Raw genomic sequence first — 25,887 nt, 5'->3', positions numbered from 1 at the left:
TCTTCTTTGGTTTAGTATCATAGCTATTAATGGGAATGGGTTGATATGACAGATGAACTGGACACTGCTGGAATTGTTTCTGGTATGCAGTTGCCGATCAAATCTATGTACTGCTCTTCTTTCTTTAACCTTCTAAATATTATCTAGATACCACCAGGGAAAAGAATATGGAAAAATTTAGTGATGGTTGCTTCTTGCTGTTGTCAACTTGCTCAAATATTAGGAAGATGGCAAATAAAGCTGTTTCTTTTGGGGGTTTTATCAATGAACACAAAAGATATGAGAAGTATGAGCATTATTAGTTAGTAAAGACTATAAGAATGGTCAACTTGTAGAAAGCCATATTCCATGAGAACATGGGTGAAATCCAGCAGGTTCTGGAGAACCAGTAGCGGAAATTTTGAGTAGTTCAGAGAACCAGCAAATGCCATCTCTGGCTGGCCCTAATGTGGGGTGGGAATGGAGATTTTGCAGTATCCTGCCCTGCGACACTCACCAAGCCATGCCCACCAAGCCACACCATGCCCACCAAGCCACGCCCACAGAACCAGTAGTAAAAAAATTTGAATTTCACCACTGCATGAAAATAATATGTACGGAAATCCAATAGCAGAGGAATCTAAAACATTAGGTGGAGCTACAACATTTCACAAAGACATTAATTCTGTTTCTCTCAGCCCCTTTTTTCTCCTTTCTATTCTCTTTTCTCTTTAGTTATATGTCATCTCTTTTCTCACTTCTACATGTAACAGAATACTGTTCACAGAAGCAGTAGGTGATAAATCTAAATTAAAGGTTTCCTTCAGTTGTTCTTGATATTACACTGAGGGCTGTAACAAAAACAGCAGTCCACATGTTTAATACTCCAGATAAGAGTGATTTTGGTAGAAGGAAATAACATAGTTCAATAATAAAAGCAGCAAAGTTTGCTTGGAAAAAACAGTATCCACATATCTGTGATGAAGAACAATTGGAAGATAGTCTCCTTGATATACTCATACTATCTTATAATTCAAAGGCATTACCAACCAGTATTCTAGAAGGAAGCAATGTTTTTCTACAGTGTTTCAAGGGCAAACAAAATTTGCTAGTATTAGTGTTTTGACATCTCTAAAAATGCATTTATTTTGTTTAGCAAACCATTCTTCCATTATATTATGCACCATGATATTAAGCAAATGTGGGGGTTTTTCTCCCTATTTTCTGAAATGCATATTGTTGAAGATTAGGCAAAGGAACGAGGCTAGACACGTCTGAGGAGATTTAACACAGTTTATTGCAACAGGAACAGTCAAAACTATATACAGGAGAGAATCAGCACCTTCCCTGCTTGACAGCTATTTATACGGAACTGTCAAGCAGGGCAGCCAATGGAAACAGCCTGAGCAGCCCGCGCTCAGCCAAGCCTCGTCTTAGCCAATCAGGCGCGACTTGGCTGTTGCTAACTGTCAGGCAGGGAGACCGGTCGTAGGTCGAGGATAGAACACATATAAAATAAATATCTCTTTAAAATTTATTTTTCTCAGGTCCAGTTGGATTGCCTGGTGAAAATGGATTAACTGGTGAAAAGGGAAATCAAGGACATGATGGTACTTATGGTCCACCTGGAGAAACAGGAACACGAGGTTTTTATTTTGTTGCAATCTTTTTCATATTATCACAAAATTTGCTAATTTGGGATTGTGATATTCCGCCAAATTATTTTCATTGCTGACAAATGCTCAAATTTAATTTAGTTGCTTAACCTTTAATAAGACTATTTTAAAAGAATGGCTACCAGCCATTACCCTTGCCAAATTTTAACCACATAATTTCTATAATGGACATTACTTGAATTGATTGTTGTTGTTAGATGCTGGATGCAAAATTGTTTCAAATATTTTGTCTATTTCTCATTATTTAGCATATAGAATAGGAGAGATTTTTTTTATTGGCCAAGTGTGATTGGAAAAGACAAAGGAATTTGTCTTTGGTGCATATGCTCTCAGTGTACATAAAGAAAAATAAAATAGAGTACATTTATCAAGAATCATAAGATACAACACTTAGGTTACTAATAAGCAATCTAATTATACTAGGAAACAAATAAAACAATATACATTTTAAAGATACACGCAACATGGTTATAGTCATGTGGGAAGAGACAGGTACTAGGAAGAGAAGAATAGTAGTAAAACAGTCTTAAAGATAATATGATAATGTTGTGGGAATTAGTTGTTTAGCAGAGTGATGGCATTTAGGGAAAAAACTGTCATTGTATCTAGTTGTTCTGGTGTGCAGTGCCCTAGAGCGTCGTTTTGAGGGTAGAAGTTGAAACAATTTATGTCCAGCATGTGAAGGGTCTGTAGTTATTTTCACAGCCCTCTTTTTGTAAAGAGGGCTGTGAAACTATGGTAAAGATGATGAGGAACATAAAAATAGGATTTCATTTATTCTTAATGCTGTACTTTTAAAACATACAGTATTTCAAATACTTATTGGGACAAGAATTCGAACCAGTTATATAATTATTAATAGCAACTTGGAACTACTTTGCAGCAATGTGGAAATCACAATATGCATTAGCCATGTTGGAATATTTAAGCAAGTAACTCCTTTGTTAAATAAATTTATCAAGAAATAAAGAACATTATTGTATGTTCATAGAAAAAAATGGGCCTTTGGAAGATGAATTTTCAGTATAACATTCAGCCATATTTCTTATTAATACCATTGTAATATAGTGCATTTTAAATTTCTTAACTTACTTTTGAAATAAAAAAAATACATTATCATCATGTAGGTTCCCCAGGGCAACAAATTCCTGGCCCTAAAGGACTTCCTGGATCTAAAGGTAAAATTATACTACATATCTTATTTATTTTATTTATTTATTTTTATCCCATGTTTATTACTTTTACAAATAACTCAAGATGGTGAATATAATCAACATACCTTCCTCTCCTATTTTCCTCACAATACAATCCTGTGATGCTGTAAATTCATAATACAGAATCTTGAAAATCTTCCACACTATATATAAGAGCCACGGTGGCACAATGGTTAGATTGCAGTATTGCAGGAAAACTCTGCCCACAGTCAGAAATTTGATTCTGGCAGGGCTCAAGGTTGACTCAGCCTTCCATCTTTCTGAGATCAATAAAATGAGGACCCAAATTGTTGGGGGCAATATGCTGACATTTGTATTATTAAAAAATGTTGTTTTTTAATAATACATACATCAACATATTGCCCCCAGCAAGATATGAGTCAGGATAGAGTTGAATATAAATGCTTCAGGATTCCTGGATTGTCTACTCTTGGCTGATAGGTCATCACATCATCTGATTAGAAATGTAGTAACATTAACAGTGATTGTTATAAAGAAAGTAACTTCTAATTCATAACATATGATCCAAACTGGGTTATATATCCAACATTATAATTCCTGTAAGTAGATTGTATTTCCCAAAAGTATATTCATGGAAAATATGTGGAAAGGAACACATCTGTGGAGAGACCAGTAATGATGAGTTATATTTCTTGACATCACTAGCTTAGGATTTTTAGAATTTTTGGAACAAATCATAGTACCCTTACAAATATAATGATCAATAATATGTTCTAAACTTGATTAAAATATTCATTCCCAAGGTATCAAAGGAGATATGGGAGTAGCTGGTTTTCCAGGACCACAAGGCTTTAAAGGTATTATGGGAGACCAAGGACCAGATGGACCTCCTGGCCTACCTGGACCACCAGGACTTCCAGGAAAACCAGGGAGAATACTTAGCTCCAAAGGAAATAGAGGTCCTCCTGGCCCAGATGGAAATCCAGGTAAGAAGCCATTATTATACAGCAACTTTAATATTTGCTTTGCTGCACCTTATCATTACTACAAAATAGATGCAGTTATTCATTCCTTATGCCTGAGCAGATTCATCATGAATTTTTTCCTACTTTCCCTTTAGGTGTTTTCCCCTCTACATTCAGCTGTTCTGCTTTACAGTTAAGGAGCCAAGCAGCTGTCTTCTGTAGGGAAGACATTTGGTAGCATATGTACCAATTGTCCAATAATCTCTGCATTTAATATAGAAATATAAGAATAGCCTTGATGGATCAGACCAAAGCACATCATGTCCAACTTTTCTTTCTGCATATTGGCAGAGATGCATATCCCCCCCCCCATTTTCTTTCCTGCAAGTGTATTTGGAGGCAAGATACATTCAACCTGTCTTCAAGACTACTAGCACTCCATAAACTTGTCTGCCATTAACTTAAGACTATTAGTGCTTGACAGACATGTCCTCCATTAACTTATCCAATCCCCTGATAAAGCTTTCAAGATAGAGAAAGGAATTTATGAGAGTTGTGGGCTATTGTTTTGTCTTGGCATTCTAACGACTTCTATGTACCTCCCCTGAGGTACATACAATATTATTAATGTTAGATCAGGTAATGGAAAGGCACACACAGGCTAAAGGTAACAACAGCTCTTTATTAACTCAGTAGAAACTATGTACAATCCAGCGAAGGTTGAGTCTGACAGCAGCCCTTTTATAGGGAGCTGTCAGACCCTTCGACCAATGAGATTAAACCTCTGTTCCCGCTGGAACAGAGGACCTTGGTGGAAACCATTATAGCTGAAGCTTAGTATCTTATCATTATTTCGTCCCAACCGACGTGGCCCAGTGAGCCACATGGATTGGGACAAAATAAGGGTAAAAAGGGTAAGGGTAAAAATTGTGGATAGCTGCTGCTACAGTACCCTTCAGAAGGCCGGCTTGAGTCTCCTGCTGCAAAGGTGGCTGTGCCCGAGACTACTTTTGGGAGAGGAGGCAAAGGGGAAGCAATCAGCTTCATCTCGCCCTTGCCCTCAGCCCCCCCCCCTTCGGCTGAGCTCAAGCAGAGAAGTGGCCCACAGGGTTTTAGGAGCAAAGTTGAGGCTAACGGGAGTCAGAGCAGGGGGGAATGTCCAATGTGGCCCCAGCGCTCTTCTTTCCTTGGAAACGGAATATTGGGAGTGGGAAATGGCATTCCCAGACAGGGTAGGTATATCAGTATGTGTATAAAAAACACAAAGCGAGGGAGCCAGCAGTCATGGATTAAGGAACTTTGTGAAACGTTATGCCAACATGCAAAATTTGGCAAAGGAGGGAGAAGAGATACTTCCCTCTCTTGGCAGTGTTTTGCTTGAAAATAGTTAAGAATCAGCCAGAGAGAAGGAAGAATGAGCCTTGCGAGGAGATGCTGCCGACACTGCTGCTGCAGAGACACAGACAGAGCAAAGTTCTTGAAGACCTCTCCAGCCAGCCCACAAGATTAACTGAAGGTGGAGGGGGGGAGATTTCCTGCACATCGGCAGTGGCGTCTTCTCACAAGGCTTCTTCCAACATCCCCAGTTGTATGGATTTCCATGCCTTCCTTTACGGGATGTTGCTTCGCACCTGGAACATCGGGAGAAGCCCTGTGAGGAGATGCCACTGCCAATGTGCAGGAAATCCCCCTCCCCCGCAGATCATCCTTTCAAAACGTAATTTCACCAGGATGAAGAGGTAGCCTTTGCGTCCGGTTGGGCTTTTTTTGCAAGGTGGACGATCTAGGGAGCAAGACATTTAGGAAACCTGGGTTGGCGTGGGTCCATTTCTCCAGTGAAGCATCTGATTCATCCCCAGGGGTGAATGTTTGACCCTCCGTCATCTGTCTGCCCTGGCTTTGAAGCTGCAGAGGAAGCCTGCCATGCCTGGCGAGTGGGGGAGAAGAGACGACAAGAGAAGCCATGTCTCACTCCACACCTCTCACTTCTCCCCCACCCCAGCTGCCACCTGTCTCGCTAAAGAGACGGTGGGGAAGGGGAGCAGCCTGGATTCTGTTAGAATTGGGGCGGGGTGGGAGGAGTTGGGCTGTAAGACATGCTTCCTACCCGAGACTTGCAGCTCCATCATGTTCCTCACTGTTTTGTCCAGGTAAGTTGAACTCACGAGATTTTTTTTACAGGGTGCTTCGCTGGACAAAACAATGAGAAACACGATGGAGCTGCAAGTCTTGGGTAGGATGCGTGTCTTGCAGCCCAACTCTTCCCACCCCATTCCAATGCTAACAGAATCCAGACTGCTCCCCTTCCCCACCGTCTCTTTAGCGAGACGGGTGGCAGGTGGGGTAGAGGAGAAGTGGGAGGTGTGGAGCGAGACATGGCTTCTCTTGTCGTCTCTTCTCCCCCCCTCGGCGGGCATGGCAGGCTTCCTCTGCAGCTTCCAAGCCAGGGCAGAGAGGAGGCAAAACGCTCACCCCTGAGGATGAATCAGATGCTTCACTGGAGAAACTGCCCCATGCCAACTCAGGCTTCCTAAATCTCTCACTCCCCAGATTGCCCCCCTCGCAAAGAAAGCCCAACCTGACGCAGGGCAGTGACAGGACATGTCAGAGCAGTGCCGGCCAGCCGCTCGGCCGGCGCAAAGAACAGGGGGAGGAGGTGATGGGGGTGACAGGACATGCCGTCCCATGCTTGCTGCTTCCTGCATCCCCAAAATAATAAGACATCCCCCGATAATAAGACCAAGGCCATATTTCATGGGTCAAAATAAAATAAGACCCTGTCTTATTTTCGGGGAAACAAGGTAATTTAACATAATTCTTGGTTAATATACTATTCACAAATGCATGTACTTTCCCCATGAAATATAGGTGTTCGTGGTAGCCCAGGACTTGCTGGAGTCCCAGGCTACAGCATAAAAGGAAATAAAGGTGTCCAAGGAACAGATGGAACTCCAGGCCTGCCAGGAATGAAAGGTGATGATGGCCCACCTGGTATGCCAGTAAGTTAAATAAATATCCTTTATTAGTCATTCATTGATTTTATATTTTAGACTTGCAACAATGCAAAATTGTTGATGAGGAAAGCTATCACATTTTGCAAAAATGATTAAACTTGAACAATCAGTTTTTTTTAGAAAACAGGAATTTTATTCTGCTTCATTTTTTTAGCTATCAATGCTGAATTAGTGGGTGTATTAGTGGTTGTCACTAGGTGGTGAAATGTCCTAAGATTTTGTTGGCGGTATTGCTGTTTCACTGAAAGATAGAATAAGCTGTTTCATTTCTGTTATAATTAATAACTAGCTGCTGTTAAGGGACGGGAGCACGGAAGCTCAGAGCAAATACTAAAAGAATGTTCATCCCACGTTCATTGAAATATGAATGTCTAGGATATGGATAATTTTTCTTTTGTTGAAGCCCTCATTGTTCTGAGAATAACATTTAGAAGACTGTACGTCCAATAATAAGGAATGTAGCTATGCATGTATTTTGTTTTTACTAAAGATAATGGGTTCCCAAATCATTAAAAATACAGGATCTATACAACAATTTTATTTCAAAATTAGAGCTGGATTAAATAACTAATGGCAAAGAATTGGTTTCAGTGCTACTTTTACTTTTAGTGAGACAATGTAAATATAAGGCCAGTAATTATGATGACTGAGTTTATATTTTCCAATTGGCAATGCTTGTTTCCTTGAGAATGTGTTTTTTTAAACTGATGTGCATTCTCTCTCTACTCTATTTACAAAATCTATTGAAGACGGGTTTAAACTGATAAAGATTATTTTACCCTGATTTACAGGGAATTGAGGGTATCCCTGGTTATCAGGGCCTTGATGGTGAACTTGGCTTTCCAGGATTACCAGGAATAAAAGGTATTTTCCTATTTTATCTAATTCTAGAATGTCATATTATGTCACTCATATATCACAAATATGAATGAAATATAAATTGGATATTGCAGATACAGAACTTCTTCTGGACTAATTGTTTGAGTTGTCTATTTATTTTTAGCTCTTAATCACAACAAAGACCATATCCAGGATGATCTATATATAGGGGCTTGGTTTAATGCAACTCTGGAACTGTGATTTCTCACAAAGATTTTACAAATCGACTCTAAGATATAGAGAGCAGCTTGTCTGTTTCCTTGCCATTTTTTCCCTGAGTGAAAGACTCAAAAATGAACAAGAAAGCAAGATAAACAGAAACCACCTCATTTTTGTCACTGCCTCCATGCTACGAGAGATGGTATGAACATGTACTGTTCTTGTTATCTTTGAAATCAAATTGGATTATGTTTTGCACAACTTATAAAATAGGAGGCAGCAGGCAAAAAGCCTTAAATTTAAACTTGGGATTCTAAACCTAGAAAGAGACCCACATAAATTACAAAAAAAAAAAAAAACCATCAAAATTTATTTGACTCTACAAAAGGAAAAAAGAGGCATACTTCAAAAAGAGTCAAAACAGGTTGTTCATTCCTGCTAGTTGCCATGGAGATTCTCAGCCAGTGATCTCTTTTGGCAGTGTATTCAATGAATTGGATTCAGTTAGGAAAATTCCCATGTAAAATCAACCCATTTCTGTCCTGGATGAAGTCCAAAGATTCTTTCTCTGTGTCTCATTCTTGTTAGCTTATTTCCTTGACAGGGCTGGCCATTAAATATAAAGATTCAAAACAAGTATTTCATAGCTGCTTGGCTTGAAGATCTTCACCTATGTATATATGTTCGAGACATATTAGGCAAAAGCATGCGATAATTGGCCAACGTAGATATTTGTGCAGACCAGTATTTGTACTGAAGGCCATCTGTATGCATATTTCTTTGATCCTACTATATTACCAAAACCAAATAACATCAACCTCTCTCTCCCAAACTGATAAAATGATGTAGAATAGTAAATTTGGGACATGCATTCCCATAGTTACGTGAGCTTTATAGAATTCACAAGTATTCTTTGGCATCATAATCATATAATTCCTGTCTAATAATAGGATCTTCCTTTTAGGAGAAAAGGGCAATCGGGGACCTCCTGGACCACCTGGAATAGCAGGGCCTCGAGGGCCAACAGGACTACCCGGTAGCAAATATATTTGATCTGTTTTACTTAATTGAATTGGATTTTTAATATTATTTGCTTGTAATAAATAATTGTAATTGTAAACAATGGTGATTAATCTATAATTGTAATTGCTTGTATCTTCATTACTAGGCCAGCCTGGACCATTTGTGAAAGCAGTTTCTTTCCCAGGAAGCCCAGGACCTGCTGGACCTCCGGGAAACCCAGGAATCTCAGGTGATCCTGGTCCCCGTGGGTCACCTGGACTCCCAGGTACATATTTCCTTTCCTCTATTTTAATGTTTTTCAACCTTGGAAACTTAAGGATGTGAGGACCTCGACATTCTGGGAGTTTTCCAACATCTTCAAGATGCTAAGATTGAAAAACACTGCTCTAATTTGAATTAGTCTGATGTGGTGATTATTGCCCCAGTGTTACTCGGAGCTTTTGGCTGGGATGCCTTTCTGTCATTTCAGTTGTTAGGGAGCTCAGGAGATATTCTGGAAGAACTCAGAGAGAAAACACCTGTGTTTGAAGGTGTTTCTGGGTGAAATACAGAGTAGTTATTACTGGCTGCTATTCGGGGCTTGTCTTGCAATAAGTTTTCATCAAATCTTCTCCAGAATGATCCCTTCCTTTTAGGTATGTTTTGAACGTATGTTAACATTTCTCTTCTATCCATCAATCCAGGACCTCCTGGTACAATGGGCCAGTCAGGCCGTCATGGTGCTCCGGGTAGAACTGGACCACCAGGACCCAAAGGAGAAAAAGGATTTCAAGGGCAAAAAGGTACTACAATAAGGAGTGGTGGACTTATTATAAGAAGATGGAATGGAATGTCTGGCTTTTGTCTTGTACCTAGCAATAATCATGGAAATATTGTGTATATTTGACATAGAGTTTGTAGGTGGACAGGCTCTCAATTATTTCTAATTATTATTTTTAAAATTAATTTGTGCATAGGTTTACCTGGCTTGCTTGGATCTCCTGGTATAAAGGGACTTCCTGGATTCCCAGGAAGCTGCATAACTAGTCCACTGAAAAGAGGCTTCATTTTTTCCCGGCACAGTCAGTCAACAAACATTCCTACATGTCCATCTGGGACAACTCACATCTATAGTGGCTACTCTCTTCTTTTTGTTCAAGGAAATGAACAAGCACACGGACAAGACCTCGGTACTTTTATACTTCATTTTATTTTTTTCTTAATAAGATTTCACATAAAGTTTGCTATGCAAACGCAAGCATTTCATGTCCTGGTTAAAATAACATATCCACCAGTACAATCCTAAACATAGGTCTTAATTGGTGAATTCCCAGAGAATTGTGACTACATCTGCATCTTAGGGATGAATCTTCCATACGCAGCACTTTCAGGGAATAGAAGACAGTGTATATATGAATTGTCCAGATCAAATTACCAGATTTATTTCTAGTAATTTCATCTCTTAATCAGAGTTTTCGCCAAGAATAACTACCTGCATAAGCAATAGCACTTAGACTTATATATCATTTCATAATGATTTACATCTCTAAGCAGTTTACAGAGCATATTGGGCCAAACAATCTGGGTCCTCATTTTACCGACCTCGGAAGGATGAAAGGCTGAGAGAACCTAGATAGCAATCTTAAGCATTACTCTAATTTGTTTATGTGCTATTTTAACTGATTATGAGCTGATTGTTTCGAAATCCCTGAGAAAACACGATGATGAGGAAAAAAACACAGTCACATTAACAAGTGCATGTTTTCTAGCTATCTTATTTTAATGCATGTCTTCCAATTGTAAATTAAACATTGATTTGCCCAGACCAAGGATAATTCCAAAGGAATTAACCCCAGAATGTTTTCTCCTCCCATGGCTTTTGATATTTCCCTGTTAAAAACCTTCGCTCTTTCTTTGTTCTCTCAGATTATTTCCCCCCCAGAATTGTCTCTATTGTAGCATTTCCCTACCTTATATGGATTTCATCTGTACTAATATTATAAACATCATAGCATACCTATAACACAATAGGATACTTTATTGAACTCACCAGAACTTCTCTTCTGAATCATCCAGGTACAACTGGTAGCTGTCTTTCAAGATTTACTACGATGCCCTTTTTATTATGTAATACCCAAGCGGTATGCAGATTTGCTTCTCGCAATGATTACTCCTACTGGTTGTCAACAGAAACACCAATGCCTGAAGATATGGCACCAATTTCTGGAAGAGCTTTAGAGTCCTATATTAGCAGGTAATGTTTCCTAACTGATTTCCCCTCTGATTTCTATATCAATATTTATTTGATACATAACATTATATAAGAAACACTAAGCAGATAAACTATTGGTTTCCAAAAGCAAAATCAAGATGCATGTGATTTTGTAAAAAGGTGAATAAAAAATGAATTATTCCATTTCTGTGTGTTCTGCCCAGCTACCTGCCTTATCATCACTTTTCTTCCAAATTCATTTGTCTGCTGTAGTCTTGTTTCTCCTTTTTCTTCATGATACGTTTGTCTCTCACTTTGTAGATGCGTTGTCTGTGAAGGTCCGGCAATGATGATAGCAGTCCACAGTCAAAAAACTTTAGTTCCACCCTGTCCTCAAGGCTGGCAATCTCTTTGGAAAGGGTTTTCTTTTGTTATGGTAGGAAGAAAAATAAATAAATAAAAGTACTGTTTTTTTTGTTTGAAATAAATTGAAATAAATTCATTAGACAAGAGATTTAAAAAAAAACAAGTTCTGAAGGTGTTCAATCAAAGTGATATATTTCATTTTATTAAGCTTTTGAGTATTATTGAAGTGCTTGAGGGAAAAGATGCAATGCTAATTAATTAGATTCTTGAAATCTATCTCACATGTAAGCTGTATCTACACAAACAATTTACCCTCCCCCCTCGTCTCCCATCCCTCTCCCCCCAATTTTAATTCTGTGTCAGTTTTGCCATTCTATGTCTCTTATGAAATGAGCTACAGCTCATGCCTTCTAATAAAATGTGTTACTCGGAAAAGTTGCCACCAGACTCCTAACAGAGTGGTTGGAAGCTTTACCAAAAGCAAAGCAGCTGCAGCAGTACTTTGCTAGTTCTTTAAATCAGGCTGTCAATTGCAGTGTTATGGTTTTTACAAGGGATATCTGGTTTTAAGTGTTGTGCCTGACCCTCAGCTCTTCTATGGATCATCAGCACTCTCCATGCCCGTCTGTCCCGCACTGCCTCGAGACCAGAAATTCTCGAGGAATCTGTTGTTCTTCTCTTGGTAAGAATCTGATAAGGAAAGAAAAGGAATTCCTGCAGATTTTACTCTGCTAGGTGCTCATTTCCATTGGAAGGCTATTGAGCCATTGCTTCCAAAGACATTTCCATGGGCATGTGGACAGCATGATGTTGCAGAGCGCTGCAAACCCAAAGGGGAAAAAGTTCCCAAAGAAAAAAAGAATGCATTATTAAAAATATCTGAAATTTCTGTTGTTCTATGATGCTACAAATCCTACCAAAGTTTTACATTTATGCAAGAAAAACAAAATGCACAGGTGCAGTATATGTGGTACCTTACTCAATAGTAGTAACTGTGAGAGGAATCTTGGAGTCCTAGAGGACAACCATTTAAATAGGAGCCAGCAGTGTGCAGCAGCTGCCAAAAAAGCCAACACAGTTCTAGGCTGCATAAATTCAAGATTATGTGAAGTGTTAATACTATTTTATAATGCTTTGGTAAGGCCACACTTGGAATACTGCATTCAGTTTTGGTCGCCAAGATGTAAAAAAGATGTGCAAACTCTAGAAAGTGCAGAAAAGAGCAACAAAAATGATTAGGGAACCGGAGGCTAAAACATATGAGGAACAGTTGCAGGAACTGGGTATGTCTAGTTTAATTAAAAGAAGGACTAGGGGAGACATGATAGCAGTGTTCCAATATCTCAGGGGTTGCCACAAAGAGGAAATCAAAGTATTCTCCAAAGCACCTGAGGATAGAACAAGAAGCAATGAGTGGAAACTAATTAAGGACAGAAGCAACTTAGAACTGAGGAGAAATTTCCTGACAGGTTTATTAATTAAGGGTACAATTAATCAGTGGAACAACTTGCCTCAGAAGTTTTGAATGCTCCAACACTGGAAGTTTTTAAGAAGATGTTGGAGAGTCATTTGTCTGAAGTGGTGTAGGGTTTCCTGCCAAGGCAGGGTGTTGGACTAGAAGACCTCCAAGGTCCCTTCCAACTGTTATTCTATTCTGTTCTACCAATATTAGTGAAAACTACCAAATTGCTATGTAAAAATAACCCGTATGAATTCTTTGAGGTCTTAATATTCTGAGATACAATTATTATTGGAAGTCTAAAACTGGTATTCCTTATCCCCAGATTACTAACCAAAACAGATTTTTATGAAAATCATTTATCATTACAGTATACTGGGGCAGGCTCAGAAGCTTCTGGACAAGCTTTGGCATCTCCGGGGTCATGTTTAGAAAAATTTCGTGCCCTTCCATTCATTGAATGTCATGGCCGAGGAACATGTAATTACTACTCAAATTCCTACAGTTTCTGGTTGGCGACACTAAATTCAAGAAGAATGTTCAGGTATTTTTATTCACATTACTTTCTCTGTGATGCAACTTAAAATGAATCGGTTCATTATTTCATTGTACTGTAATATGCTACCACTTGGCCAATTCACAAATAAAACTGATATTTCTTTGTTTGGATACCTACCTGCCATTATATTTATCAATACCTGTGAGGGAAATGGGCGGTTTCAAAATGTGATAGATAAATACATTGTTTTATGACAACTGTTTTACTGTCAGGGCTGCCTAATGCTTTTGATTCAAAGACAAAAAGATGCTTTGAACCACATTGTGTGGAATTTCTGCCATAAACTATTTAATCAGCAATAACTTTTCTCAGGGTCACCCTGAAGACCCCAGGGGGGGAAATCATTATTTTCAAGAACTACAGAGAAATTTTACTTGAGGGCATGTGGTTTATATACTGTACATCAGCTCTCTTCAAATGCAAAGCACTTCATAGTCCTAATTATTATTTTTACTTTTTGTACTTTGATTTAAATACAGGTGATTGACACGGATGTAGCATTTATTAGTTTAATGTTTAAGGTAGTGGAATTCTATTTTATTTAAAATATATCATTCTTGTTTATATTTAAAGGAAACCAGTGCCACAGACTCTAAAAGCTGGAAATATGGAAAAAATAATTAGTCGCTGTCAAGTTTGCATGAGGAAACCCAACTGAGCAGAATTGTCATCTGAAAATGAAATTCCAGTTTTGTTGCCCACGGAACTAAACCAAATGCTTCTATGAACTTTTTAATAATATGCATTACAACCGTACAATATTTGTACCAAAAATTAGAAAATCGGTGTTGTGCAATAATGAAAAGTACAATGTTTTTATTGTTTTATTTTGCTAAAATAAACAAAAATATCATCTTTAAAAAAAGTATTGGAATGCAATTTTTCTGCACTTATTTGTGTCTTGCCTTTATTATTTTTATCAATAATTCAAGGCAGCAAAACATACTTAATACTTTTTCCTCCTTTTATTTTTCCCACAACATAACCCTGTAAGGTGAGTTGGGCTGAGAGAATGACTGGCCCAAAATCACCCAGTTGTCTTTCATTGCTAAGATATGATTAAAGAACTCCTGGTTTCTAGCCTGATGCCTTAACTATTCTGGTAGTTGAAGTCCACAGGACTTACAGTCACCAAGGTTGAGAAACACTGTATTAGACCAACATATTTAATGTATTACAAGATTGCCAGTTTCTAAACACTAGTATTAACGGAGCCTTACGTATTATAAACCATGGCAACATCCAATTTTTAAATGAAAAAGCTATAGTTCCCAATTGTGATCTTGTGCTTTTCCAACTACTAAATGGAGTCAATAGCTATCATAGGATTATGTATTATTCAAATCAAATATTATTTAAACTGACATTTTGGCACTACATTAAAGGATATAATTTTTTTTTAAAAAGAATAAAACATCTTTGAATGAAGCTTCTAAACTGCTACCTTCATTATTCACTCTTCCTTTGGCTGGGAAATTGCAGCATTTCACTTCAGCATAATGCCATACTTTGTTATTATTTGGAAAGGAATTTCCAGTATAAGAACATGCTGATTATTTAAATACAATTTGCAACTACAACTTTGTTCCAATTTCCTGCCAAATATTAAATTCTTAACATTTTGACAGAGGCAGCAATGACAGGGAGTAAGAGCTCTCCTTCACTGGAAGATGAAAGCACTTGCTCCCTTGCATCTGTTGTCTTATGCCAAATCAGTACATTTGAAACCTGAACTATTCAGTATAATGCACAAACAAAAGAAATCAATTAATTTTTAATAAGCTTAGTGTAATGTGTGAACATAGCCACTTGGTTTCTTTCACTGCAACTGCAGTCATTGCCAATGTTGCTCTTCATTTATCCACCAGTCTCCTGCGGTACTGAATAATACATATACCAGTAAGCGTTATTATATTTAGTGAACTTAAATACCAGCTCCTAATAATATGGGTCCTAGTGGATAACCATTTAAGTATGAGCCAGCAGTGTGCAGCAGCTGCCAAAAAAGCCAACACAGTTCTAGGCTGCATCAACAGAGGGGTAGAATCAAGATCACGTGAAGTCTTAATACCACTTTATAATGCCTTGGTAAGGCCACACTTGGAATACTGCATTCAGTTTTGGTTGCCACGATGTAAAAAAGATGTGGACACTCTAGAGTCTAGAGTCTCCTACTGTACTAAATAATACATATACCAGTAAGTCTTATTATATTTAGTGAACTTAAATACCAGCTCCTAATAATATGGGCTCAGGAATGCAGCTTCATCAATTAATTGGTGGTTCTGGGTTAAATCAGAATAAATTAAAAATGCTTTAGTCTCACTAAAATCAGTTATGTTAAACAGAACAATGAACTGTCCTTGACTTTTGACCACAATTGAGCCCAAAATTTCTATTGTTAGGTGAGACATTTGCTAAATAAGTGTTGCTCCATTTTACGACCTTTCTTGCCACAGTTAAGTGAATCGCCGTGATAGTTAAGTTAGCAACATGCTAACTTTGCTTGTCAAAAGATTGCAAAAGATGAGACACAGCAATGGTCATAACTATGAACCAGTTGCCCAGCATCTGAATTTTGATCACAAGATCATGGGGATGTTACAAAGGTTGTAACTCTGAAAAATGGTCATACATCACTTTTTTCTGTGACGTTGTAACTTTGAACAGTCACTAAATGAGTTGTTGTGAAGTCGAGGACTACCTGTATTCTTAAATATTTCAGTTGGACAAAAAAAGGGTCCAGTTCTGTCACCAGCTGTTCCCTGTATGGCCTAATAATATCTAGAGAAGATCTTCATCCTCTTCAGAATCTACACTCCTTTCCCTCAAGGTACCTATCTTTTCTGTTCCTACTAAGGATTAATGTCCTATTCATTTCTCCAAAATCAGAGAAAAGATCTTTCCCTGACATTGTGCGACTCATAGTCAGCAAGCCTCCTTATAACATGAACATTTTCAAAGGTTTTTATAATCTCTTTGTCTACCAATGAAGGCATCCTCCATTCTTCATTTCAATGAGGCTTTAAAATAACTTCCATATATGTCAATGGAAGCTTTTTATAGCCTCACTGCAAGACAAGGAGGCAGTTTTTAAATCTCTCTGCCTCCCTCTCCCTCTCACACATGCAATATTCCAAGTCCCTCTTGAAAAATCACCTCCCAGTAAGGATTTACAATAATGTCTGTAAATATAAAAGAGGCTATTTTAAAGTCTCATTGCAGCAACGCCCTTGTAAAAAATGTTCCATGTATAGCAATCAATACAATGAAAATGAGAAAAGGGAAAGATTGAGTGAATTGTGTATGGGTGGTGCTGAAAATGTTATTGAGAGTTACATTGTCACAGCAGGACTGTGTGACACATACTGTGTTAAATAAATATTCATAATGAATCTATAAGTCTGTTTTATGGTATCTTTGCCATTGCAGTACCACAAACTCTTAAGTCAAATATATGTTTCAATTGTGTTGATAAGTCAAGAATGATCTCCATGAACTTGAATTTTTTTTTTTATATAAAGGATTCCCCCCTTAACTGCAATATTATGCATATTAATTTTTTTAAAGCCTGTTTTCAGGCTTTTGGATCTGTAATGCCTATTTATAAAATATCAGTTGTAAACTGTCTTTATAGGCAAAAGAGATTCCTGCACACAATTTGTGGAAATATTTATCTGTATGCTGAAATTCATTGTAACATTCAACTGAACTCAATAAATATAGTGAGGTGATACTGTAGGAAGTCATCACCCAGCCCTCTCCCAGAAAAATGAAATATCCTAGGAAATATTGATAAGGCAGAATATTATATTTTCCTGGATGTGAAAAAGGAAGAAACACATTTTAAACACAAAGTAAATTCCTGCAGCTTCCTGCCATCCTCACTTTATCAATGGGCCATTAAGAATGCCAAGCTAGTCCACTTTACATAATAAAGAGTTCTCCCCTTCAGCTCCAGGGGGATGGGAATGAAGGCATGATAATATAAGCCTTTACTCAACTGACCACATGGCCCCTAAACTCAATCAAACCTGGATTCAAAACTCAGCCTTGAGGGTTGCCCTTGCATGGGCCCATGTGAGTCTGACAGCCAATCAGAATACATTTCTTACACAGGAACAGGAAACAGATAGGTGGGGCTGAACAGATTATAAAAATCCCTGCAAGCCCTTCTTCAGCCCTTTCCTTTGCCTTCTCTTCTTCTCCACCAACACTGAAGCATGTGTTCACCTTTTCTGTTCAGGACTCAGGCCATGTGGTCCTGTCCACCATTAAAACCATCTTTCCAAGCAGCCTCCATGTCTCCAGTGTCTTTTCCCCCACTTGGAGCCGAACCCAGAAGCACATTTCTTTCATCAATACATGTATGCAGAATAACACTATAACAGAGTTGGAAGGGATCTAGGTCTTTTAGTCCAACCCTCTGACCATTTCAAACAAAGAGTTGTCCAGTCGCTTCTTAAAAACCTCCAGCGTTTGGAGCACACACAACCTCTTGAGGCAAATCATTCCACTGATGAACTGTCCTGTCAGGAAAAATTTCCTTAGTTCTAGGTTGATTTGCTCCTTGATTAGTTTCCATCCGTTGCTTCTTGTCCTGACTTTAGATGGAGAATACATTCCCCCCCCCCCCCCCCAATATTCTTTGTGGCAGATCCTTAGATATTGGAAAAACCGCAGCCATGCTGGTCTCTTTTGAAAAGAATCTCCTATTTTTCTTCTTCATTGGAACTGGGCTAGACTTTTAGTCTTTTTCAAATCTTTTTTTAGTGTCGTTTGGGAACTAATATACTTGTATTAGTGTACATTAAAACATAATTTGAGCTAGATTAGGATACAATACCATAATCCAGAGGTCTTCAAACTTGGCAACTTTAAGACTTGTGGACTTCAACTCCCAGAATTCTCCAGCCAGCTCAACTTGTGGACTTCAGAGTTGAATTCCACCAATCTTAAAAGTTGCCAAGTTTGGGGATCCCTGCCATAATTAATGTGTCACATAAATGTTCAGTTGGCTAAATCTGCGACATAAAACCAGAACAATTTTTAAAGAAACCCTGATTTTCTAGATCTTTATCATAATCAGATTCCCATATTGATATTTAAAACCTTTTTAACAAAAAAAAGGTGAATCCAAAATAAAATCCCAAAAATAAGCGAAGTCACGCCGTCTAGGCGTCGCCCACCGTCGGCAAAAAGGAAGAAAACCTTCGGCTTTCTGCAAAGCGAACGGGAATCCAGCTACGACCATAGTAAAGATGGACGCAACACTTTCTAATTCCTGCTGAAGGTCCGCTTCCGCCCTTCCTCGATCACGCGATATATCACGGAACGTTCCCGGCTGCCGGTTACGGCAATGCATTTGGGACAATTTAGGTCATTTCCCTCTCTCTCTCTCTCTCTCTCTCTTTTGTTTTTGTTTCTCTGAGTTCCGCGTTGTGCTCCTCCACTAACGGCCCTCTGACGGAGGAACGGAGCCTGAGGCGGCTGGAGTGGATAACTGGGACCAAGGCTTCCGCCTCCCTGCTGGCCTCAGGGTGAGAAATAAAGGGAGAGTTGGTTGGGGCCTTGTCTCTCCGAATTAGCAGTAGGGAAAAACTGGGGAGTTGGTGTAGGAATCCTTGGTAGGTTCCTTCATTGTATTCAGAGGTTCTCACATACCGTTTTCCCTGCCGCACAAAAGGCTCGGCCGGGACGTCCTTTTGCTCCCTTGCTTCAACAGCTTTGCCCCGCTGTTGCTCCCCTCCCTCTCTCCTCAAAGCGTAAAGACTTCGCTATCTTCTGTCAAGGTTAACGCCGTCTCTTTCTCCATTGATTTCGTCTGCTTCTCTCCCGCCCCTCCCCCTCTTTTTTTGCGGGTTTGCTGATTTTTTATTTTACTTATTTTATTCTCACGGAGTGCAACCCGTTCCGGGGCCCCTTTTAAAAGAATTTGAGAAATTGGAACAGGTTAAGAGCTCGGGGGGCTAAAAGAAACTAACCCTAAGAGCGATTGAAGCCATTGGGAATCAGTGGAGGGGCTTGACAATTCTTTAAATTCCTAAAAGAATGCAGGTTGGAGAAAAACCTGTTCTCTTTCATTTCAGAAATCACTTACGGTTTAAGTTCAAGGAACCAGGAAGTCAGATTCTGGTTAACGGAAACTTTCTTACAGTAAGAACAGTTTATTAGTGGAACCAATTCACAAGAGAGGCGAAGGATGTCATTTTATTATAGGTATGCCAGAAGGGACAGGAGAGCCATCTGGCTGGGATGCTTTAATTGGATTCTTGCACTAAACAGAGGATTGGACTTAATGATCTAAATGGCCTTTCCAGCCCTGTGATGCTATGATTCATTTAGCTTCCTTAGTACTGCTTTGACTGATTTATATTTATAGGCAGAATGCAACTGAAGTCCAGGTGCTGACCTGTGCCAAAGATTGTTACTCTCCTACCCAGCTGGGAAGTTCCCGAGTTATTATTAACCAGGGTGAAAAACAAGGGCCTTAAGTAAAATGGATTTACCATTCAGTCATTAACTGCACAATAGAGTTTTGAGATACCTCAAAGAGTAGCAAATTTATTGCTAAATAAATTTTTCTGAGGCAACATTTTTCATCAGAAATATCGAATGTAGTTTTGGGAACCACATGCAACAATTGATGGGGTGGGAGGGAAGAAGGTAAGGTGAGATACAGAATTGTCATAAATACTGACTTTCACTTAGATTCTATTCATACAACTACCTCAGCCTATGCTGATTGGAGTTTTAAATATATCCTTACAGCACATTGAAAGGCAGACATTCTAGTGGTTCAATTCTTGTTCCAATAAATGATATTGAATATTAGCAATAGCAACACCTCAGCATAGGTGAATTATTTTGGCAGGAGTCTTGTTTGGTTATACAAATCACAATTTTCTACCATTCTCATTGCCCCTTTTGAAATAGACCAAAATAGTTGATTCTCCTAATCCACTAAGTCAAGAATGTCAAACTTACATCATCACATCGTTGTATCACAACTTTTTTTCCCCTTCGCTAAACCAGGGGTGGGTGTGGCCAGCGTGTGATACATCTTGCCCACGGGCCAGGAGTTTGATACCCCTGCACTAAGCTATATTTCTGATACCAGTTTAGCAAAAATTTGTAACTCAATACTTAGATTCCTCATATTTCCTATTTATACTATGCATTTGTAATTAAATAAAATTGAGTGGTGTCCATTTTTCTTTGTAACTATTATCTGATGGGCTATATCTGGTGGAGATTTTGTGCTATTTTAGCATATCAACTGGTTCTGTGTTTGCACAACATAATCCAGAAATCTAGTAAAGCTTGGCTTTTTCTTCAGTACCAGTAAATTGAGAATTCAACAAAAGTAGATTGAGAATTTGACAAAAACAATTACAGATATGTTTAAATCAGGATCCTTGGCTTATTTCTATAAGAACATACTTAGGCTTATAATTTCATTTATTGGAGAAAGTAACACACCAGGATTTTGTTTGTGTATAATGATAAACCACGGTTTTTCTGAACCTAGTGACTTGATTGACATGAATTGCTAAACCATGATGTTGGCTTTAAATTTCAAGTTAAAGCAAGAACAAGAAAACATACTTCTATCTCAGTTTAGATATGAAGCTAATCCTTTGGTAGCAAGTCCTTAATTTATTTAGCTGTCAAATTTCAATTCCACAAGAGTCATGGAAACTGGATTTTTGACACATTCTCTTAAGCTATTTGAAATTCCTTGATTCAAAAAGTATTGCCCTATGACGTACCATTTTGGCCAGTTAAAGTATGGGAATGAGATTTTTTAGTAGTACAGGTAGTCCTCAACAGTTCATTTAGTGATTGATCAAACTTACAATAGCACTGAAAAAAGTGACTTATGACTGTTTTTCGTGCTTATGACTGTTGCAGCATCCCCATGGTCACAAGATCAAAATTCAGATACTTGGCAATTGACTCATATTTATGACAATTGTAATGTCCTTGGGTCATGTCCCTTTTTGTGACTAGGGAAGCCAGATTCATTTTAACAATTGTGTTACTAACTTAACAACTGCAGTGATTCCCTTTACAACTGTGGCAAGAAGGGTCATAAAATGGGGCAAAACTCAATAACTGTCTCACTTAGCAAAATAAATTTGGGGCTCAATTGTGCCATATGTCAAGGACTACTTGTATATAGATAGATGATTAACTATTAATGATTAAGCTTGTTATAGTGGTCTCAACCCAGATGATGTCACATGTGCTTAATTTTAATGTGATTTGTATAATTTATAGAAAAAAAGCCAACTATATATATTTAATGTATTGTATTCTCTTTGGGGGATTTACCTATCCCATAGGCTTAAATAGTTATATTCTGCATCTTATCTTTGCAGTTGCTAGGATAAAAGTCTAAAACAAGGCAAGTACTAAGGGTTTAGTCATAATTAGATACAGATTATTTTTGTTAAATATGGATAATTTTTTTCACAGACTTAGGAGCTGTGTTTAAGTCTTCACTAGCTTTATTGTGAATTGTAATTCCGCTCTTCTAAAAATCAGAGTTGAGAATTTAAAAAAGAAATGACATTTCTGAATCTTTGTAAATTTTTAAATATTTGGAAGTTAATTGGCATATTCCTATCAAATTCATATTATAGAATACATAGATATCATTTAAAATGTCCTTAGTAATATTTTATTTATAATCTGCCTAATACTTCTTTCTGTTTTTCTTTTTCCCATTACAGCTTGAAAAGCAATTGTCATGCTGTCTTATGTAGAAAAGTTCCACTATATAATCATATTGTTCTGTAAAATAAACAGTGCTATAGTGTAGTAATATTAACACATTGCAAGCAAACTTCAGAATGAGCAAGCGAACAAGGGGTGAAATTCCTTTAGGAAGGTTAGTGAAAGTTGAAGAATTACACTTTTATTTATTCTAGTGAGTAGTTGTAGTATCTTCGTGTGTTACAATGTGACTGTTTTGCATATATGTTCTTTGGCCAGATATATTTTCTTTCCAAATTAAAATTATATATACTTTTACCTTTTCTTCTGTAGTAGGATTCAAGAATCCATAAGATCCCCAGGTGGTTTTCCATTTGGAAAATGAAAAGGTCCAGATCTTTCTAAATACAACACGGGTTTTTTATCAAATAGTCTTCAAAACATAAGTCTTAAATTGAGAAGTTAGATAATATCCACAAGCTGATATCTAAAACCAACATCCTGAAACTGACATTTTTGTATTTTCCCAGATATTCTAAAACATACATGCATTAAATTTTGTTATACATATATGTGTTATATTTTTAAGTGAAATGGTTAAAAATCAGAATCTAAAGTGGTGCAAATTGAGTAGGTGGTGTAGTTAATAGTAAATATAATTTTAGAGTCAAGTTTTATATAATTGTAATGTTTTAAAAATAGATAACTGTACAGAAATTCTAATTTGCAATCTGATTTAGATAGCGTGGAATTTATATACTTTTCATTTCTCTTTAGTCTTGAATGGGTCAAACCTTGTGCTTATTTTCTGCTTGTATAATCTTTCACTGCCAAGCAGGACTAGAACACTGATCAGCAACAATTTAGTGCCTTATCACTCTTAACCTGAAATGTTATTTAGATTGTTTACTTATTTTAAGTAAGTATTATTGATTTGGCTATATTGATTTTCTCACTGAGTACCCTTTTTTAGTAATATACTATATTTTCCAAAACACTCTTGTTTCTTTGTAGACAAATGCTGGTTCTAATATGAGAATTGGAAATACTTTTCCAGGTGATTTTCAGAAATTTAAAATCAGTTTTCTCTAAACATTTGTGTATTCTGCTTGAATCATCATCATCAGAAGAAATAATAATAATTCACGGTTCAAATGAATCTCAAATTTATTTGGATCTTTTTAGAGGAAACATTTGGATTTCATTGCAATTATAAAGATAGCTTCCATATAATTGTCATTGTGTTCTTCTTGACAAGCATAGTATATATATAAAATCCAGACTGGATAATGAAATTCAAAATCTGTGCTAAACAGGTTCAAGTTCAGTTTGAATAGGACTAGAAATTATGAAGCAAAATTATGAAACAAAAACTCATTTATTTTGTTATGATGGTTTTAATATTTAATCTTTGAATGTCACTGCTATAAGATGAATAGTTTTATAAATTATTTAAATAAATAATTTGATTCTATAGAACTCTGAGCCTGAAGGATATATTCATAAATTCAGTGGCTTAATCAGTGCTGTATGCAAATCACATAAAGTAGTCCTTGACTTACAACCATAATTGAACCCAAAATTTCTGTTGCCAAGCAAGACATTTGTTAAGTGAGTTTTGCCTCATGTTACAACCTTTTTGCCACAGTTGTTAAATGAATCACTGTAGTTAAGTGAATTGTGGTCGTTAAGTGAATCTGACTTCCCCTTTTGACTTTGCTTGTTAGAAGCCAGTGGGCACCTTAAGACAGTGCAACTATCATAAATACATCCCAGTTGCAAAGTGCCCGAAGTTTGTTCACATGACCCTGGGAATGTTGCAATAGTCGTAAGTGTGAAAACTGTTCATAAGTCCCTTTTTCAGTGCTTCAGTAACTTCAAACGATCACTAAGCAAATGGCTGTAAGTCGAGGACTGTACAGCTCTGTTTTTCTTTTGAATTGGGAAAGGGAGGGCAGGGCTGATTCCTGACTATGGTATTGGAGTGGGTGTTGCCAACGACTGAAGCTCAAGCCAAATAAGATAGAAGGTTAATGAATAATTCCACAGTCTGTAAGAATGCAATCTATTTAGTTACATTTTCCCTAGAAGAGTAAGTCAATAGCTTGAGAGTATTCCTAGGTCTTTCATTGTCAATTAAGACTAAAGTGAAATTTAATGCATGCTCCCTTTTACCAACCATAGCTAATATTCCAGTTAGAAACTGACAATTTCCCTTTTCATTTTTGCAAAGCTGTGACTTTCTGGATACTTAAATTGGTTTAGAATGCAACTGTCGCCTGGTATCAGGCATATTATGATTTTTCATTAGTTTTGATACTCAATGAAAATGCTTGATTTTGAGATACAGATTCTCTTCTACTTAACACAAGTCTCCTTTCTTAAGTCATCCATAGAAGCCTTTCTTCTTATGTTTTTTTCATGCCAAGATTCAGAAAACAGACAAAAGATGGAAACCTTTTTCTTGTAGATTCCATTCTATTCCTTGCATAGCCCCTACTTTTAATCCTTATCTTAGGTTGTTAATTTTTTCTAGATCTTTTAAATATATTTTATTTTTTGCAAAATGTATTTAACTGTACAATAGAGTTTCATAGTGTTATGATATGCCAATAGATAGACTGTGTCAATATTTTTGCCACAGTCTACCTGCCGTTAGCGTGCTTAAGATTTGTGATGTTAGTATCTTAATCATGTTTCTAAATTGATTGCTCTGCAGTGGCAATTTGCTCCTTAATATTTCATGCTACTATTCTAAAAACAGATGATGTGCGGCTTTTCCTATATAACATTGGGATCCCAATGATTAATAGAAAGGGCATCTCCAGCAGAAATTTATATCCAGTGTTAAATCACACAGACTTGACAGTTGAATAAGTTAATAGGCTACAATAAATAAACTTGTATTGTGAAAGAGACTTTGAAGAAAAACTTGTTATCGTATGCAATATAAATTATTGTACACTAAAAACATGTTACTGTTGATTTATAATTTTAATTGCTTCATCTTGTGTTAGGATGAGCACAGCAGCATTCCCATCGCCAGCTGCCGAAATGGCAGAAATGAATCGAATTCAGTATGAAATTGACTATACTGAAGGGATCAACCAGAGAATGAGAGTTCCAGAAAAACTCAAGGTAGCACCACCAAATGCTGACCTTGAGCAAACTTGTCCTGAAGGAGGGCTTCCAAATGCCAGTGTAACAATGCAGGTCCCAGAGCGGATTGTAGTGGCAGGTATGTTTAGCTGTAGATGAGTAGTTCTTAACCTAATTATCCTTAAGATAGATTTCAGGGCTTTCATGAATTTCAATGGAAAAAGAATCACAACTCTTTTTTTCAAATGTATTATATGTTTATTTTTTAATACTTTGATCATTGTATTTGAGCACAACTGATTTATTTTGTAATACGGTCTATGTCTTTTACGCATTTAAATACATTTCTCTGAGGAGGAGTTTATAGAGTTTACCAGTCTTTCCTTGCAAACCATGACACGAAATAGTTAAACCCCTTTCTTTCTTTGTCTATCTACTTTATATTATACATGGGTATATAATGTATTGTGTATATTATTAAAAATGGTATCTGTAAACAAATATTATGTAGTGATTCCAAAAGCATTTGCTACAATCACTAGATGATCTTATGCTTTGGATCTCTCAGTAAATTTATATTTGAAATTAAATATGAAGCATCATTGCAGCACAACGAAAAACT

General features: G+C 37.3%; 2 protein-coding genes across 6 annotated transcripts in view; both read left to right on the top strand.

Moving 5' to 3' along the window:
- COL4A3 (collagen type IV alpha 3 chain) overlaps positions 1-14,313 on the top strand; it is a 64,303-nt gene extending 49,990 nt beyond the window's left edge. The window contains exons 40-52 of the mRNA XM_081956359.1: positions 1,527-1,625; positions 2,783-2,833; positions 3,634-3,816; positions 6,664-6,794; positions 7,601-7,673; positions 8,812-8,883; positions 9,016-9,135; positions 9,554-9,652; positions 9,827-10,039; positions 10,926-11,103; positions 11,383-11,497; positions 13,258-13,430; positions 14,019-14,313. Of these exons, the coding sequence (XP_081812485.1) occupies positions 1,527-1,625; positions 2,783-2,833; positions 3,634-3,816; positions 6,664-6,794; positions 7,601-7,673; positions 8,812-8,883; positions 9,016-9,135; positions 9,554-9,652; positions 9,827-10,039; positions 10,926-11,103; positions 11,383-11,497; positions 13,258-13,430; positions 14,019-14,103 (1,592 nt within the window). The 3' untranslated portion in view covers positions 14,104-14,313. The remainder of the gene's footprint in view (positions 1-1,526; positions 1,626-2,782; positions 2,834-3,633; positions 3,817-6,663; positions 6,795-7,600; positions 7,674-8,811; positions 8,884-9,015; positions 9,136-9,553; positions 9,653-9,826; positions 10,040-10,925; positions 11,104-11,382; positions 11,498-13,257; positions 13,431-14,018) is intronic.
- Positions 14,314-18,759: 4,446 nt separating this feature from the next.
- The window catches only part of MFF (mitochondrial fission factor), a 31,339-nt gene continuing 24,211 nt past the window's right edge, over positions 18,760-25,887 (top strand). Inside the window, exons 1-2 of one of the 5 annotated variants that reach the window (XM_081955902.1) lie at positions 18,760-18,985; positions 25,184-25,404. In XM_081955902.1, the coding sequence (XP_081812028.1) occupies positions 25,185-25,404 (220 nt within the window). In that variant the 5' untranslated portion in view covers positions 18,760-18,985; position 25,184. Of the gene's footprint in view, positions 18,986-22,209; positions 22,342-25,183; positions 25,405-25,887 lie in introns of those variants that run through there. The other 4 variants (XM_081955901.1, XM_081955903.1, XM_081955904.1 and 1 more) reach the window with 4 other exon arrangements.

This window comes from Natrix helvetica (assembly GCF_964273705.1).
Source record: "Natrix helvetica genome assembly, chromosome: 5".
In the NCBI taxonomy this organism is placed as follows: Eukaryota; Metazoa; Chordata; class Lepidosauria; order Squamata; family Natricidae; genus Natrix; species Natrix helvetica.
This window is presented reverse-complemented; position numbering and strand designations above follow the sequence as displayed.